This window comes from Rhopalosiphum padi, chromosome 2, assembly GCF_020882245.1.
Source record: "Rhopalosiphum padi isolate XX-2018 chromosome 2, ASM2088224v1, whole genome shotgun sequence".
In the NCBI taxonomy this organism is placed as follows: Eukaryota; Metazoa; Arthropoda; class Insecta; order Hemiptera; family Aphididae; genus Rhopalosiphum; species Rhopalosiphum padi.
This window is the reverse complement of record NC_083598.1, coordinates 8,398,772-8,413,017: the sequence shown is the minus strand read 5'-3', so window position 1 is coordinate 8,413,017 and position 14,246 is coordinate 8,398,772. Positions and strand designations below refer to the sequence as shown.

Genomic DNA, 14,246 nt, shown 5'->3' with positions numbered 1-14,246 from the left:
AAAAAAAAAATTATAAGCTAAAAACATATTATACAATGGACTATCATAGACACATACAAGTATGTCAATATGACGGTATGTACCTGCTAAGTGCTATCTATATTATATATATTATGAAGGATCTATATTGTCCTATAATCATAAGAAAAATTAAAACTAAGGCCCCCCCCTAACCAAGACTTGGGCCGCCCCTGATAATAACCCACTATTAATGTTATTATTTATATTTTATAAGCTCATTAACTCATAAGTCATTTCAATGTAACATACAATTGAAAATATACATGATATAAATTATATTTTTCATATAAAAATAGATGATAGATTAACCTTTTCAAGTTCTGGCATCCAACTTTTAGCTAAATGACAATTTTGCAACAATACCCAATTGCCTGTTCTTGTTGCTTCTTCAATTAATCTAGCAGCTATGGGACCTTGACCCTGACCTAAAGACAATGATGTTAAACGATATCCAAAGCCCTGAAAATGATAACCACTTAAATTATGAAGTGTATACAATTCAGAATATTGAATGTAATAATTACAAATGCGTATGTACCAAACCAAAAATTTAGAAAATACTTTTTCCGGTAAAATTTAAGATTCTGAGAGGAACAATTTAATTTTTAATGATGTACTGTGTTTTTATTTTAATATTATTTTTTTTTGTATGCCTAGTTTTTTTTTAACTATTATCATTTATTATTACTTTTTAAAAGTACTTTTATCTTCAAATTAATATTTTCTGGTAAGAATATGTTGTTTTTTGGGGAGAAGGGGACTTTTAAGTTTTTAATTCTTTTTGTCTTCTAAATTTACAAATTATTTTCTTATTAAAATTTCATAAAATGTTTAATATTTACACCTAAACTTTGAAGCCAAGTTTTTATAAAATGTAAAAACGCAATTTATTTATAGACATTTGAAGTTTAAATTTTGAAAAAATCGTATAATTAAGGAAAAAATAAAAATATTTAAGTTATTTTAATTTAATTCAAAAATATTAGTGAACATTTGAAATTTTTACGCGTATTATTAAAGCTTGTTATACACGGGTATTTTCTATTTGGTTTAATTTTAAGCTATATGTTGCTTAATTGTACTATATTATTAATAGTAGGTACAATAAACTACGATAGTAATTATAATTAAGGTGTCACTAAAAATATAAAAAAAAACATATCTAATACTAAAGTAATTAGACATATTTTAAGTATCCTATATAGCAACCACTTAGAAGAAATAACAAACAATTATTAAACAATTAAAAAATACATATATCTATAGTTTTATAAAAAAAACCGTTTACCCCCCTTAGAGATCGTATTTTAAAAAATCCTTTCTTAGTGCGCCCCTACATTGCTTAAGGAACCTCTGTACAAAATTTCAAGTCTCTAGACCAAGCGGTTCGGTCTGATTGTTTATGAGTGAATAGGGGCGGTCTCCTTTATGTATATACAATATAGATATATATATATTTGGTAATTTAGACTAACAGATCGTTTCCTCTCAGAACCTTTTTCGTATGTAAATATCACCAATTATGATTTATCATTTAATTCAAATTTAACTTGTCAATTACAGTGAATTACTTAATGATGAGGAACACTTGACATCTATTAACTATACAGCAGAGCTATTACCTACATTCCTTTATTTTTGTTACTTTTACATCACATTTGTAAGGTTTATTATAAAACAATCATTGTACTCAATTGAATTTACCATTTTATCAGCATATTTAATTAACATTGTTGTAGGATCAGCGCCAGGGGTTAGTACAAATATTAAAGGAGTTACACAATTTGAACTTTCAAAAGATGCAGCTAAATCAAACGGAGGCGGTTCAATAAATTTACTTTCCAAAATTGATTTATCTATAAATAAGAATAAAACGTATATATTTTAAAAAATAATTAAATTTCCATATAAGTACTTGATATAAAGTATTGAATTGCAGGCAATATTTTATCATATCTAATGATACGTAATATTATACATTTTTGAAAATAATTCAAATCCGTGTTCCAAGGTTCCGGAAAATTAATCAAATGTGGTTCAGTTGAATCATAAATTTGTTTCCATTTATCTTCATTGTTCTCAAAATCAGCTCTTATATTCTTTAATTTTGATATTTTAAATTAAAGAACGGTCGTGGTCAGTGTTTTGAATAAATAATTTAAACTAAATGCAAATTGACTAGAATGATTAGATAAGCAAAATTTCTACAGTTTTCACTCTGTATAAAATATAATATTAAAATAAATTTGTGATTTTCTCTAAATCAACACATTCCAGGAGCTGGCTTATTATATTCAAATTAGCCAAATTCATTATTATAATATTTATATGAATAAATGTTAGAAAACATTATTACTAAAATAAAATAGTGTGACTAGTGTGAGTTTATTGAAATTAAAATAAGTTTTATATAAGGTACATACCCTTCAGTCAAGGGAGAAGTTTCAAGTTAGTACAGTTATTAAATATTTTTTCAATTAAGTATTCAAACATTATGCTGATACAATATAATAATATTAGATTTACCACAGTCCCATAGACCATAGATATAATCAAGGTCAGATTAAGGAGTTATTAGACCCAGGGGCTGAAATTTCATATGGGCTCTTTTGACAAAACATGCTTTACAAAGCTTTGCTTTTTCACTTTGCTCGCAGAAAAAATTGTTTTTCTAACTTTCACAAATTTACAATTGTATTATAAAATTATTAATATATGTAATGTATATGTCTATAAAACTACTATTTATAGCATAATAAAAGTTAATACGTCTTCATATTTCATTAATTTAGATATAAATTTTAATAATAAGATTTAAATTTATTAACAGTATATAGAAAAAAAATGATATTAAATGAACAATAAATGAAAATTACAGTACAATTTTACTTAACATTTTACAATAAGTATCAAAAAAGTTAACATATAAAACAAAAACTATTTTATTAAATAAATTATTTTTCTTGCTTTACTTGAAGCCAACTCTCTTAGTACTTCATTTAAGTCTAATGATTTTAACAAATCATTCTCAGAATATAAAATAATTTGTATGTCTAAGTTTCATTAGGTTTGACTGTTTCTATACTTATTTTTTATTCTAGTTAATTTTGAAAAAGCTCACTCAGCAGAACAATTAACCATAAGAATTGTCAAACATCTTTTTAAAGAATATAATTTCTTTTTCAACAAATGGCCAAGTAAAGGGTCAAAATATTATTGACTTATATTACCTTCTATATTATATACTAAGTTTAGCTTTCAAAATGTTATGCTTAGAAAAAAAAAATCAGAACATCTTGAAATTTCTTATAGCTCAACTTTAAATTAAAATATTTTAAACTAACAACAGAAATTTGTCCCTAATAACAGATTGCATCTGAAAAAATTTTTTTATTTGTTTGTAAAATATATTTTTCTTTCTTTTTACTGAACCATTTAAAACTTTTGTTTTCATCATTTTGGAAAAAATGAAGATTTTCAACCAGCTTTTTTTATTTTAACACAACAATATAATAAATAATACAATACAAAGTTGCAGTGTGCCAGTGTGAACTAAGTTCGTAGATAATTTTATTTTATTAGCATGAGATTTATAATTGATAAAATGATACTATGTCAATATATTATAAACACCACAGGTCGCTGTAAATAACTAACATGCATCGAGATAAGATATACAAATACTATAGTGCAAGTAATTTACCGTGCTTTTGTAGGTATTTAGTTAATTTTTGCCAATAAAAAAAATGGTTTTTAAAAACATAGAAAAACTATATTTTAATATCACAGGAAAATGTATCAGCCTAAAATTGTATGGGCACCTTTCACTTTGGTACCTGAGAAGGGTCCGGGGTTTCTACCCCGGCTAGACCCCTCTCCTTAATCTGGCCTTGGGTATAACAAACCTTTTAAAAACGAAATTAAAAGAATGATGACGATGGTCTATTTAATATTTATTTTACTCTATTTGATTATTATCTGTTAATGATTATACTACTGGTATCGCCTATCGATAATCGGCATCATTAGTAATTTAAATTAGAGAAATTGTTTAAAACATTTTTTTTTTGTTTTCTGAAATAAACAATTTGTTTTGTTAGTAAAGTTACTTTGATTGTATTCATAATTCAATTCACATCATACTGTCTTACTGTTCAAATTAAAAAAAAAATTTAGAGGATAAATAGACCTAAATAAACAATTTAAAAGACAAATAATAATACATATAGGACATAAGTACTAATACTTAATAGTACTTATCTAATGATATATTGAGTAAAATAATTTTTAATATATCAATAGAATGAGTTTAAATATTTAATTAGTAAATACTGCTTAAATAATCAGCCTGAATCACACAACATACTTTAAATTTTGGTAGGTTATCAAGTCTGCAAAGTTCATCCCAGCTTATATCTTGTAGCCAACTAATTTTATTTATCATTTGATTATCTAAGTTTATACCTCCGGTCAAAAAGAAAAGCCACTCCTCTGGATTGATTTCTGTTGATAGTCTAACAGCCATAATTAATGAAAATAGAAGTTTATCCTATAAAATATAATTAATTAATTATTTTAAATAGTTTTAAATTTAAAATAAAACTGAATAATAACTTTTTCAAATAAACTTCTGCATATATTGACATACAAAGAATAAGTGAAATAATTTATTAGTGATTTTGTACGTTCTTCAATTTTTTCATGTTTAGGACTATTTTCTACAGCCATTACAAATAAATGTATAAACCATGATAATGAATATTGATACATCGGATCAATGTTAGTTAATGAATCAATTATGAAAAACAGTGTTGTAGAATATATAGCAACAGTTTTGTATTGGTGTCTAGTTTTATCAATAGTTCGTTCAGTAATTTTGGCCTTAGATTGTTTAACTTCGATTTCATTAGCAAGAGTTTTTGACGAACTTAATATATTTACAGCTTCTTCGTCTTCTAAAATGTTACCCTCAGAAGAACTTAAAACTTGCAAAATCTTATCTTCAATATCTTTTAATGATCTACAAGCAGTACAAACACAATGCATATTAATTTATAATCATTGCAAGTGGAATATTAAAATAATTTATTTTTTACTTAGCATTTTCGGCTCCTTGTATTATAAGTTGATTTTTTTCTGCTTCTAAATCAGGTCTATCTTTAGCAACAACTACACCTAATAACTGATCTTCAAGACCATTTGGTGTTATCATAAAGTTTAAAAGAACTACTTTCACTGATATATCTGGCAAATAGTGAGGATTTCTAAGCTTTGTTGTAATGTAAAGCCTAAATATAATCATTATAATAATGTTATATATAAATATATATATATTAATACGGCCTAGAAGTAGTGGCGTGCTCACGGGGAGATCAGGGTGTAATATTCCTCCCTTTGGATTTTTTTTAATGATATATTATCTACATGAAAAAAAATGTAGGGTCTATGACAAGTCAAAAATGAATATCCCCCCCTTTCAAAAAAGCTGAGCATGCCGCTGCCCGGAAGTTCATGCATTTGCATGTTTTTACTGAGTGCATCAAAAAGTTACTGAATGAGATACAAATTTGAATCACTATCTAACGAGTTCAAAAATGAAATTTTAATGTACATATTATTTTTGCATATTTTGAGGATTTTTAAAAATATATTACATACTTTAAAATAAAATTGCTTTTTACTGCATTTTAGGTTATAGGCGCATATTTTAATAGTTTTTAGTGCATGAACTCCCAGGACCTATACATTAATATTTTATAATATATCATTGCGAAAATAAAAAAGTGTATAATGATACATGTTATTATTATTATTATTACCTGAATCGATCATTAAACTCAATAATTGTTTCTCCTAATTTTAAACAATATGTACCTCCACATATAAACACTTGAGATAATAATACAGGATCTAAAACGGGATCTAATTCTTCGTAAATATTTTCCAACAATACCTGTTTTTATTTTTTGTTATTATGATAGATACGTAACTATTTTAATGGTAGTATTTATTTTCAAATATATTATTACTGGTGTTCCATTGGTTATAGCATGTTCTAATATTTTTGTATAATTTGGAGTAGTGAAACGTATAATACTTAATGAATTATCTGCTTCCATATTTTTTATCCATTTATTTGCTTGGCATTGAGGATCAATCATAAGTGCTGATCGTCTAGAATTTCTACGATAAAAAATTAAATTTATAATACATCCTTAATTTTGTAACAATAATTACTTATTTTTAATAAGGAATTAACTTACAAGACAATTATTCCATTATCTGTAGAGAATGAGTCTGTAGGTAGTCCAGCTATGTTCCATGCTCTAATGTCAACTGGATTCCCTAACACAGTACTTAGTTGAAAATTTTTAGCACATACTAAATCATTATTAACAATTTCTTGAACCCATTCTTTGATTTGTTTATTTCTAAAATCCATTGTAAATGGACCCAAATATGCAATGATACCAGAACTTAATAATATATCTCCTAAAAATAAGTTTAATTATAATTTTTCAAAAACAATTATCTTGTGAATTATCTTATTAACCTGTAAGATTTAGATACGACTTTCCAAGATCTATCGCCATAAGTCCCCATCGTTGTTTTTCACCACCTAAACCACCAATTAACTCTTCGGCTCGCTGAAGTTTCGTTTGCACAGAATTAGCTTCATCTTGAAATGCTTTCATTTTTTTTTCATTTTCTTCAAGATCATCTTGGACAGCTTTCATTTTTTTTTCAACTTCGGTAAGTTGTTCACGTTTATTATTTAGTGCACTCATAGCATTATTATATACTGCCTCAGCTTCTGCAAGTGCTAATTTTTTTGGTGCAACTTCTTTTGCCACGACATCATAACTTGACATGGCTCTTACCCATTTACATAATCCTTCGGCAGCTACCGAAGCATATTTTATTTTTTCCGGATCAAATTCCGGGTTATTTATATACTTTTCATTGAGAACTTTCATTATTTTTGGAGGAATATTATCTTTATCAAAATTTATTAAATGCTCTAAAAACTTAAGATCATTTAGTAGTTTTTTCGATGCTACCCAATAATCATCTGATGTTTTTCCAGTAGTTGGATCCATGATTTTTTCAGGTTTCACGTCTTTAATAATACAAACAGCTTCCATAGTTAATTTTACCGGTCTTGGTGGATTTTTCATAGACTTTACAAAAGTAATGTCATTAGGTGTCAAGGTATTCAATGCTGCTAAAGCAATATTTAATGCAGGTCTTGCAGCTTCCATGTGAGCATCACACTCATCCTTGATCTTTTGTGCTCCTTCTGCTGTTTCCTGAGCTTCTTCTTCGTCTTTTTTAATTATTTGTTTCACTTTAGAAATTTCTTGGTTTTCTTTTTCAACTTTTTGCATTATAACTTTCACTTCTGCTGCTGCAACCATAATTTTTGGTTGCAAATCTTTTAATTCTTCTTGCATTATTGATATATCATCAGCAGCAGTTTGCAATTTTTCTAAACCTACTTCATATCGACGTTTTGCCATCAAAATTTCTCTAGTAAAATTATTTTTGATAAAATAAATAATTAACTATTAAAATTAATAAAACTTACTGTCTTTTTTTCCCTAATAGATCTTTAAAAGTAGACATCAATTCTAAGTATAACGTAGGCGTAACATATGTCTTACGTTGTGATCTAATTTCAAATTCCATAGATAAATTTTGAGACGATAAATGAAATTTTTGACACATAGTAACGCAAATATTTCGTTCATGTTCAGTTAAATCAATTGCATCCAAGAAATTTGTTGCTACAGCCAACAAAGCATCTGATGGCCAATTCTGTAGATAAAATTAATTTAATAATTTAATCTAGCAATAAAGTAGAGTACACAATACACACACTCAAAATTTAAATAAAAATGTAAAGTAATTTGTATCTGTAGTAGGCATATATATATAGTAAAAGAGATTGATAAATATAAATAAAGTAATAATAATAATAATAATTATTATATACAATAATTACAAAGTATAAAACTTATAGTTATATCAGTATAATGTGTAAAAATATTATCAAAATTAAATGTTTACTTGAAACCAATTAATTGTACAACATTGTACTAATGATGGAAATTTTCTTATTCTTGTACGAAAATCGTTTCCAATTGGACTGAATGCTAAAACTACATGCAGTTGTTCTTTCACAATTTGAATAAAATAGTTAAATACAGCTGACATGCTACCATCAGTCTAACAAAAATAATAATTTTTAGTATTTAAAAAAATAAAACATTTAACATTTAAACAGTGGCAGTGGCAGGCGGCAGCTGCTATACTATAGTTTAAGTGATGCTTTTGTATTCGCAATAATATATAATATATAATATTGATTATTGACTATTGGGTAGGATGGTTTCAGTTTTGTATATTAAAATTTGAATAGTTAGTTCTGAATATTATAAAATTATCAATTATTATTTAATATTAATTTAAAAGTTTAAAAAAATATGGCCTAAAAAGTAAAAATTGTGAATAAGGCTCCAAAAATATTTTTATTACCACTTATATTTAGAATGGCAGCCACTAAATTCAAAGATAATAATACACAGTATATACCTGTATAGATTTGTCACGTTGCTTATCTATAACAAGAATTTTATCACACAATTCTATCTTTTCATCTGTTGTATACAAATTTGGTACTTCTCCTGAATTTAATAAGTTATTTATGTCTTCTACCATACTTTCCATTTTAATCTAAGCAAATTAAAACTATATTTTTATAAATAACTTTTAAATTTAAAATTACTATTAAAAAGGGGAGCAAGTGGATTTCGTTCTACTTAATAGTAGGTATCAGGTTCAGAGTGGGTTACTGTTTTTGGATGTGTTTAATTTGAATTCAATAATTATGTATCATACGCTTCTATCGTATAGAATGATTATGCAAACATTTGATGAAAATTCCGAGTATTTACAATCTAGGACCTAGATAATTTGTTTTTGAATTACAACAAAATATTAAAAATACGGTGAATATTCAATGTTGTATTAACTTCAAAGTTAAACGCTCATAAAAAAAAATAGAGGGAAATTATGAGGAATCTTGTGTTATATTTTTAAATAACTTGAACATTTTTTAGTTTTCACGAATTTCGTTAAATTTTAGAAATAAACGGTTATAAAAATATTGTAATTATGTATTTTTAATACTAGTAAATTTACTACTTGTGAGCATTGTATTAAATTTTTAAGTTAAATGCTAAAAAGTGAAAAATATTTTATCAACATTTATCAAATAAAAAATGAAAAATAAGAAATTTCAAATGTCTGTTAATAACTCAAAAAAAGTCAAAATATTTTGAAAATTATTCTAAGTGTAGGAAATTTGAGATGGGGACTCAGTTCACGTTATCATTAAATATATATTAATTATGAATACCTATCTAATTAAATAATATAATATACCTAGGTACTTCATTACATTATATACCTTGCCAGGTTTTCTTTTGTGTTATTTCGCCAATATAACACCATGCCGTGACCGGATTACAACCACACCAACTTGACGTGAACTATATCTTTTGTAGTGTATCCGTAGACCGATCACGGTGTGGTGTTATATTTATGAATTTACAAAAATGAAAATAATAACACATAGTTATCATATTTTATATTAATGTGTGAATCATAAAAAACGTTCATAGTAAATGACAGTTAAACGGCGTAAATTATCATTATGTGACAGTATGTTATTAAAAAAAATCCAACGGTCGCAACTGAAAAAAAATTTAGGGGGGAGGGGTCCAAATTATTTTTTAATTAAAATACTGACGGCTGCATCCGAATTGTGCGCGCATTTTTTTGTGACAGCGGAGTTTCGTGCGAGTATTTTCCGAATTGCGTGCGTATGCGTAAAAGTTTGAGCAGTCGACCAGTTTTCGCTGACTAGCACATAATGCACATATTATTATGCCATAAAAGTACTATAACTACTATTGTAAATATAACTAGTAAATTCAATATACTGTATCTTGGGTTTTCTCCGGGGAATGAAGATAGATTAGTACCTAAATGACGATTAGTTATGACTTATGACTGATATGAGTAAATAATTATAATATGATAAGTACCTATATATAGATTATAGGTACTATAAAAAATAAAAATATAAAAAACAGAAAAATTTAATTATCATGTATTATTATGTATAAAAAATGATAAAATAAATATTTGATGAAAATTTCAAATAAGTTAATTCGTTATATAATAAACGTTTAAATAATTTAACAAAACCTATTAAAAGTATCTTACCTATACAAATAGGTACGAGGTACCTATTATAACTCATTATAATTTGAACAAAATTAATTAATCTATTTATTAGTTTATAATATGTATTTTGTGTAATAAAGTAAATTCTTTTTATTGAATTCATACTGCATTTTCAATTTTTTGAAATCAGACCGAACTAACTTGGTTAGTCATTCCACTAATCCCGCATGCAATTAGACTCAGTCGTGAAAAAACTACGCACGCAACTCGACCTAGATAATGATTTTCGCACGCTATTTGGAAACACCGATACTGACATTTTATAGTCAATAAACTATATTCACCACTACTTTTAAAATTTTCGGGGGAGGGGGGTCTTGACTCCTAGACTCTCCCCTCAGTTACGGCCTTGACTAGACCAGCTGTTGTATTCTGTAGTCGGTGCGACGGTGCTGATTCAGCACCGTTACAAAACGAAGAGCGAGGCCTTTGCCACCGGATCGTACGCCTCTCACAGTATAGTATTTAGTAATACTAGGTAGGAAAGACGAAAGTCGACAGTTCACGTCTGTCCCCGTTATGGTGGCTGGAAAATGTGAGTATTAGCACTCAGCAGTACTATGTACTTGCGATTGCTATGTACCAAATTACCCTAAAGTTCTAAAAAGGTTAAACCTCTATTTTCATTCAAAGGATTCTGAACTAAACTTCATTAAGTTCTTATTAAAAATTACTCGATTGATGCTCCAGACATTTTTGTTAGTGACTAGTGTTTATTCAGTTTCTAAGCATCTCACTATCTCACTTATATCTTCACATTACTGAGGACGGGCATAATTGCCACTTCTTAACCTTCAATTACTCATAAGTAAGCATTACTATATTATTATAGGTATTCATTATTCCATTATCTAATATCTTAATATTGTTAATAAAATTATGATTTTTATTGATTTCCAACTTAATAAATAAAATAAATAATGTAAATACAATTTACCTCGGAGTCGTTGAATAAAAATACAACATGCTGGTCTAAACTAGATACTGCACGCCCAAGTATGATTTTCAAATCTTCTTGCCATTCAAGAGTTCCATACAAACGTGTCATTTGTACCTACATTTCAACATACATATTATCAAATTAAAAATAAAAAATAAAAATAATTAAAATTGTTGAACCTGAAACAAATCATATTCTGATATATGAGCAGCAAGCCTTGTTAATGACTGTCGGCCTGAACCTCCCAAACCAACTAGTAAAGCATGTCCTCGAGGTTGCTTAAGAATTCGACAAATCCTTGAAAGATGTTCAATAGCAAATCTAAATAAAACTAGATGCATAGGTTTCTTGCTCATATTATTAAATTCATTTAAGTATCCTTCAACGATTAATCGAAGATTATTTAAATTGTGTACTTCCATATAATTTCTAGTATCAGCTTTGGGATTGGAAAAATCACAGTAAATTAACTGTCGTAATTCGTTTTGACCAATCTATAATTTAAAAATATATTTTAGTTTTATTTTTAATTATAAATTTAATGATTAATTTCAAATTAAATTTACAGTTTCATTTGGTCCATTAATTAAATGACTGAATATATCATTAATATTTTCATTTAAAATATCTTTACTAACTGCACTTAGATTATTAAAAAACCACAAACAATCGGAGTCATCTACCAAACGATCATAATATACCCTAAGAATCTCGTGAATCCAGAGTCGTTTCATAGCAATAGCATCTTCAATAGTTTCAGGAACAGAAAACATAACTCCCTTAAAATAATATTCTTGTCATTTATCTCAAGTTATTTTTATAAATAGGTAGTTAAAATATTAAACCTGTATAACTTTTGAAAAATCTCTCAAATTGAATAAATAATGCGATTTAGAAGGTGTTGGAAGTAGATGAATGATACTTTTTTTATGTAGTTCCAATGTTGAATTAACTAATTGATGCATACATGAATCAAACTCTCTGCTAAAACCTCTAAATATAAAAAATAAATGATTGTATGTAACAGTTTTAGTCATTCAATTTTCTATTTTTATAGAATATATTCCAAACTTCCAAACCTTGTATCTAAATGCCATAATAGTATTTTACTAAATATCGATACCATTGTAGAATCATCAAATTCATTAATAACAAAAACATTAAAATGTCGACTAAACCTTGGAGAGACTGAATTTCCTGTCGATGGTGGACCCATAGCACAAATTAATAATACATCTTGAAGAGTCATTGGCACAAGCTCATTACGATCATACCATGGAAATTTATCTAAGAATTGCCTTAAAAGTTCAATGGGTGGCTGAGCCCCATAATATTCTTTTTGAGGCATGCTAATATCATCAATAAAGATAATACATTTTGTACCGACTGGAGGACCAAATATCCCTCGTCTTCTTTTGATTAGCTTATTCATAATTATATCTTGTGTTAAATTAGCTGATGTGTGTGCTGAGAAATTAATAAATGATGACTGGTACATAGTTTTATCAATTTTTTTGAATAAGTAATTCTGAAATAATAGTACAATAATATATATTATATACAATATTAAAGAATATAATATATTTTTTAATTTATTTATTACCATGGTATATGTTGATTTTCCAGTTCCAGTTTTTCCTACAGTCATCATTGGTAAATGATGTGCAATCAACGTTGACATAAACACTTGATGTCTAATTACATCAATTGTTGGTACTAAAATATCATTGAAAGGTATACCTTGAGGTATAGGTGGTGCTTCTGTTACATAATCTGACCACAATTTCCACTCTCCTTTTCCTTGACCATCTAGAATATATCTATAATCGAAGACTGAATATTCTTTAGGTGGACAATTGATGTAAGATTTTTTTGGAGAAGAACATAATTCAATAGGTAATTTTAAAGATCGGGTAACTTTATTAGGAAATTTGTTTTCCAATAATGCGCGAAACAAAATATTAAATTTAGCTCGACTTTGTGCATCAAGAGTGGCTCCCATTGACCAAACACATGAAAAAAAAAATATACCCTGAAAATATAATTTTTCTATTTAAACAAACTATTTTAACAAACTATTTAAAGATAATATAATTTAAAATTACTTCAAGTTGAGCTCTAAGATCAGATTGTGAAACCGTCTTCATGTGTTCTTCATTATTAAATAAATCCATAAATGTTTCACAAATATTTGTTAATGATTTAATAAGATTTGAATCATTGGAGGGAAAAACTTCCTAAATAAAAATTATGACATAAACTACAAATGATAATTATTTTTTGTATATATTACTGTAATATTGCATCGTCTTATAAAGTATAAAATTGGATAACTAAATCTCAAAATAAGTGATTGCAACATTTGTTTGTAATGAGAAGTTATGTGTGATGATAATTGTTTAATCCAAGATTGCACTAAACATTCCCAACCTAATGCAGATGGTTCCATTAAAATCATTCCACACCTAGATACCTATTTGAAAAATAATGTTAATGGTATTTTTTGAGAACAATCAAAACTTAACAATTTAATTTGTTTTATAAAAATGTTTACCGTTGCCGGAGATGCAACATCTAAATCCATAGGTTCAAATATCAAATTAGTCGTACTAGCAAGTTGAATGATTTCACCAGATATAAGGCAAAGTTTTTTATTATCATCGAGTACTGTATTCATACTTTCAATCCATATTGCATCAACTGGACCATCAAACAACAGCCATTTTCTATTCAAGTTTTCAGATGAAGCAAATTGTCTGAATCCAACAGCTATAATACCATCAAACCACTCATGCGATATCATATCAAATTGACCATACAACTGACCCAAAGTTATTGACTTTGGATTAATAACCATAATTTCAACTTTATGTTCATCCATTAATTTCTAATAATAAAATAAAATTGTTAATCTAATATAGTCAATATTAAAAGCTATTTATAGATTTTAGGCAACGGTATTAAAATTGTG

At 27.1% G+C, this 14,246-nt stretch overlaps 1 protein-coding gene across 4 annotated transcripts in view; it reads right to left on the bottom strand.

Annotated features, from left to right (window-relative positions):
* LOC132921286 (dynein axonemal heavy chain 7) overlaps positions 1-14,246 on the bottom strand; it is a 33,733-nt gene that overhangs the window by 8,039 nt on the left and 11,448 nt on the right. For 2 of the 4 annotated variants that reach the window (XM_060984225.1, XM_060984227.1), the window contains 22 exons: positions 13,830-14,162; positions 13,569-13,748; positions 13,381-13,512; positions 12,879-13,307; positions 12,355-12,803; positions 12,121-12,268; positions 11,842-12,054; positions 11,455-11,769; positions 11,273-11,389; positions 8,617-8,757; positions 8,092-8,250; positions 7,610-7,839; positions 6,575-7,551; positions 6,285-6,513; positions 6,051-6,204; positions 5,841-5,974; positions 5,118-5,309; positions 4,636-5,041; positions 4,388-4,570; positions 1,937-2,120; positions 1,726-1,877; positions 331-480 (listed from right to left, as the gene is read on the bottom strand). In XM_060984225.1, the coding sequence (XP_060840208.1) occupies positions 331-480; positions 1,726-1,877; positions 1,937-2,120; positions 4,388-4,570; positions 4,636-5,041; positions 5,118-5,309; positions 5,841-5,974; positions 6,051-6,204; positions 6,285-6,513; positions 6,575-7,551; positions 7,610-7,839; positions 8,092-8,250; positions 8,617-8,757; positions 11,273-11,389; positions 11,455-11,769; positions 11,842-12,054; positions 12,121-12,268; positions 12,355-12,803; positions 12,879-13,307; positions 13,381-13,512; positions 13,569-13,748; positions 13,830-14,162 (5,607 nt within the window). Of the gene's footprint in view, positions 1-330; positions 481-1,725; positions 1,878-1,936; positions 2,121-4,387; positions 4,571-4,635; positions 5,042-5,117; positions 5,310-5,840; positions 5,975-6,050; positions 6,205-6,284; positions 6,514-6,574; positions 7,552-7,609; positions 7,840-8,091; positions 8,251-8,616; positions 8,758-11,272; positions 11,390-11,454; positions 11,770-11,841; positions 12,055-12,120; positions 12,269-12,354; positions 12,804-12,878; positions 13,308-13,380; positions 13,513-13,568; positions 13,749-13,829; positions 14,163-14,246 lie in introns of those variants that run through there. The other 2 variants (XR_009660853.1, XM_060984226.1) reach the window with 2 other exon arrangements.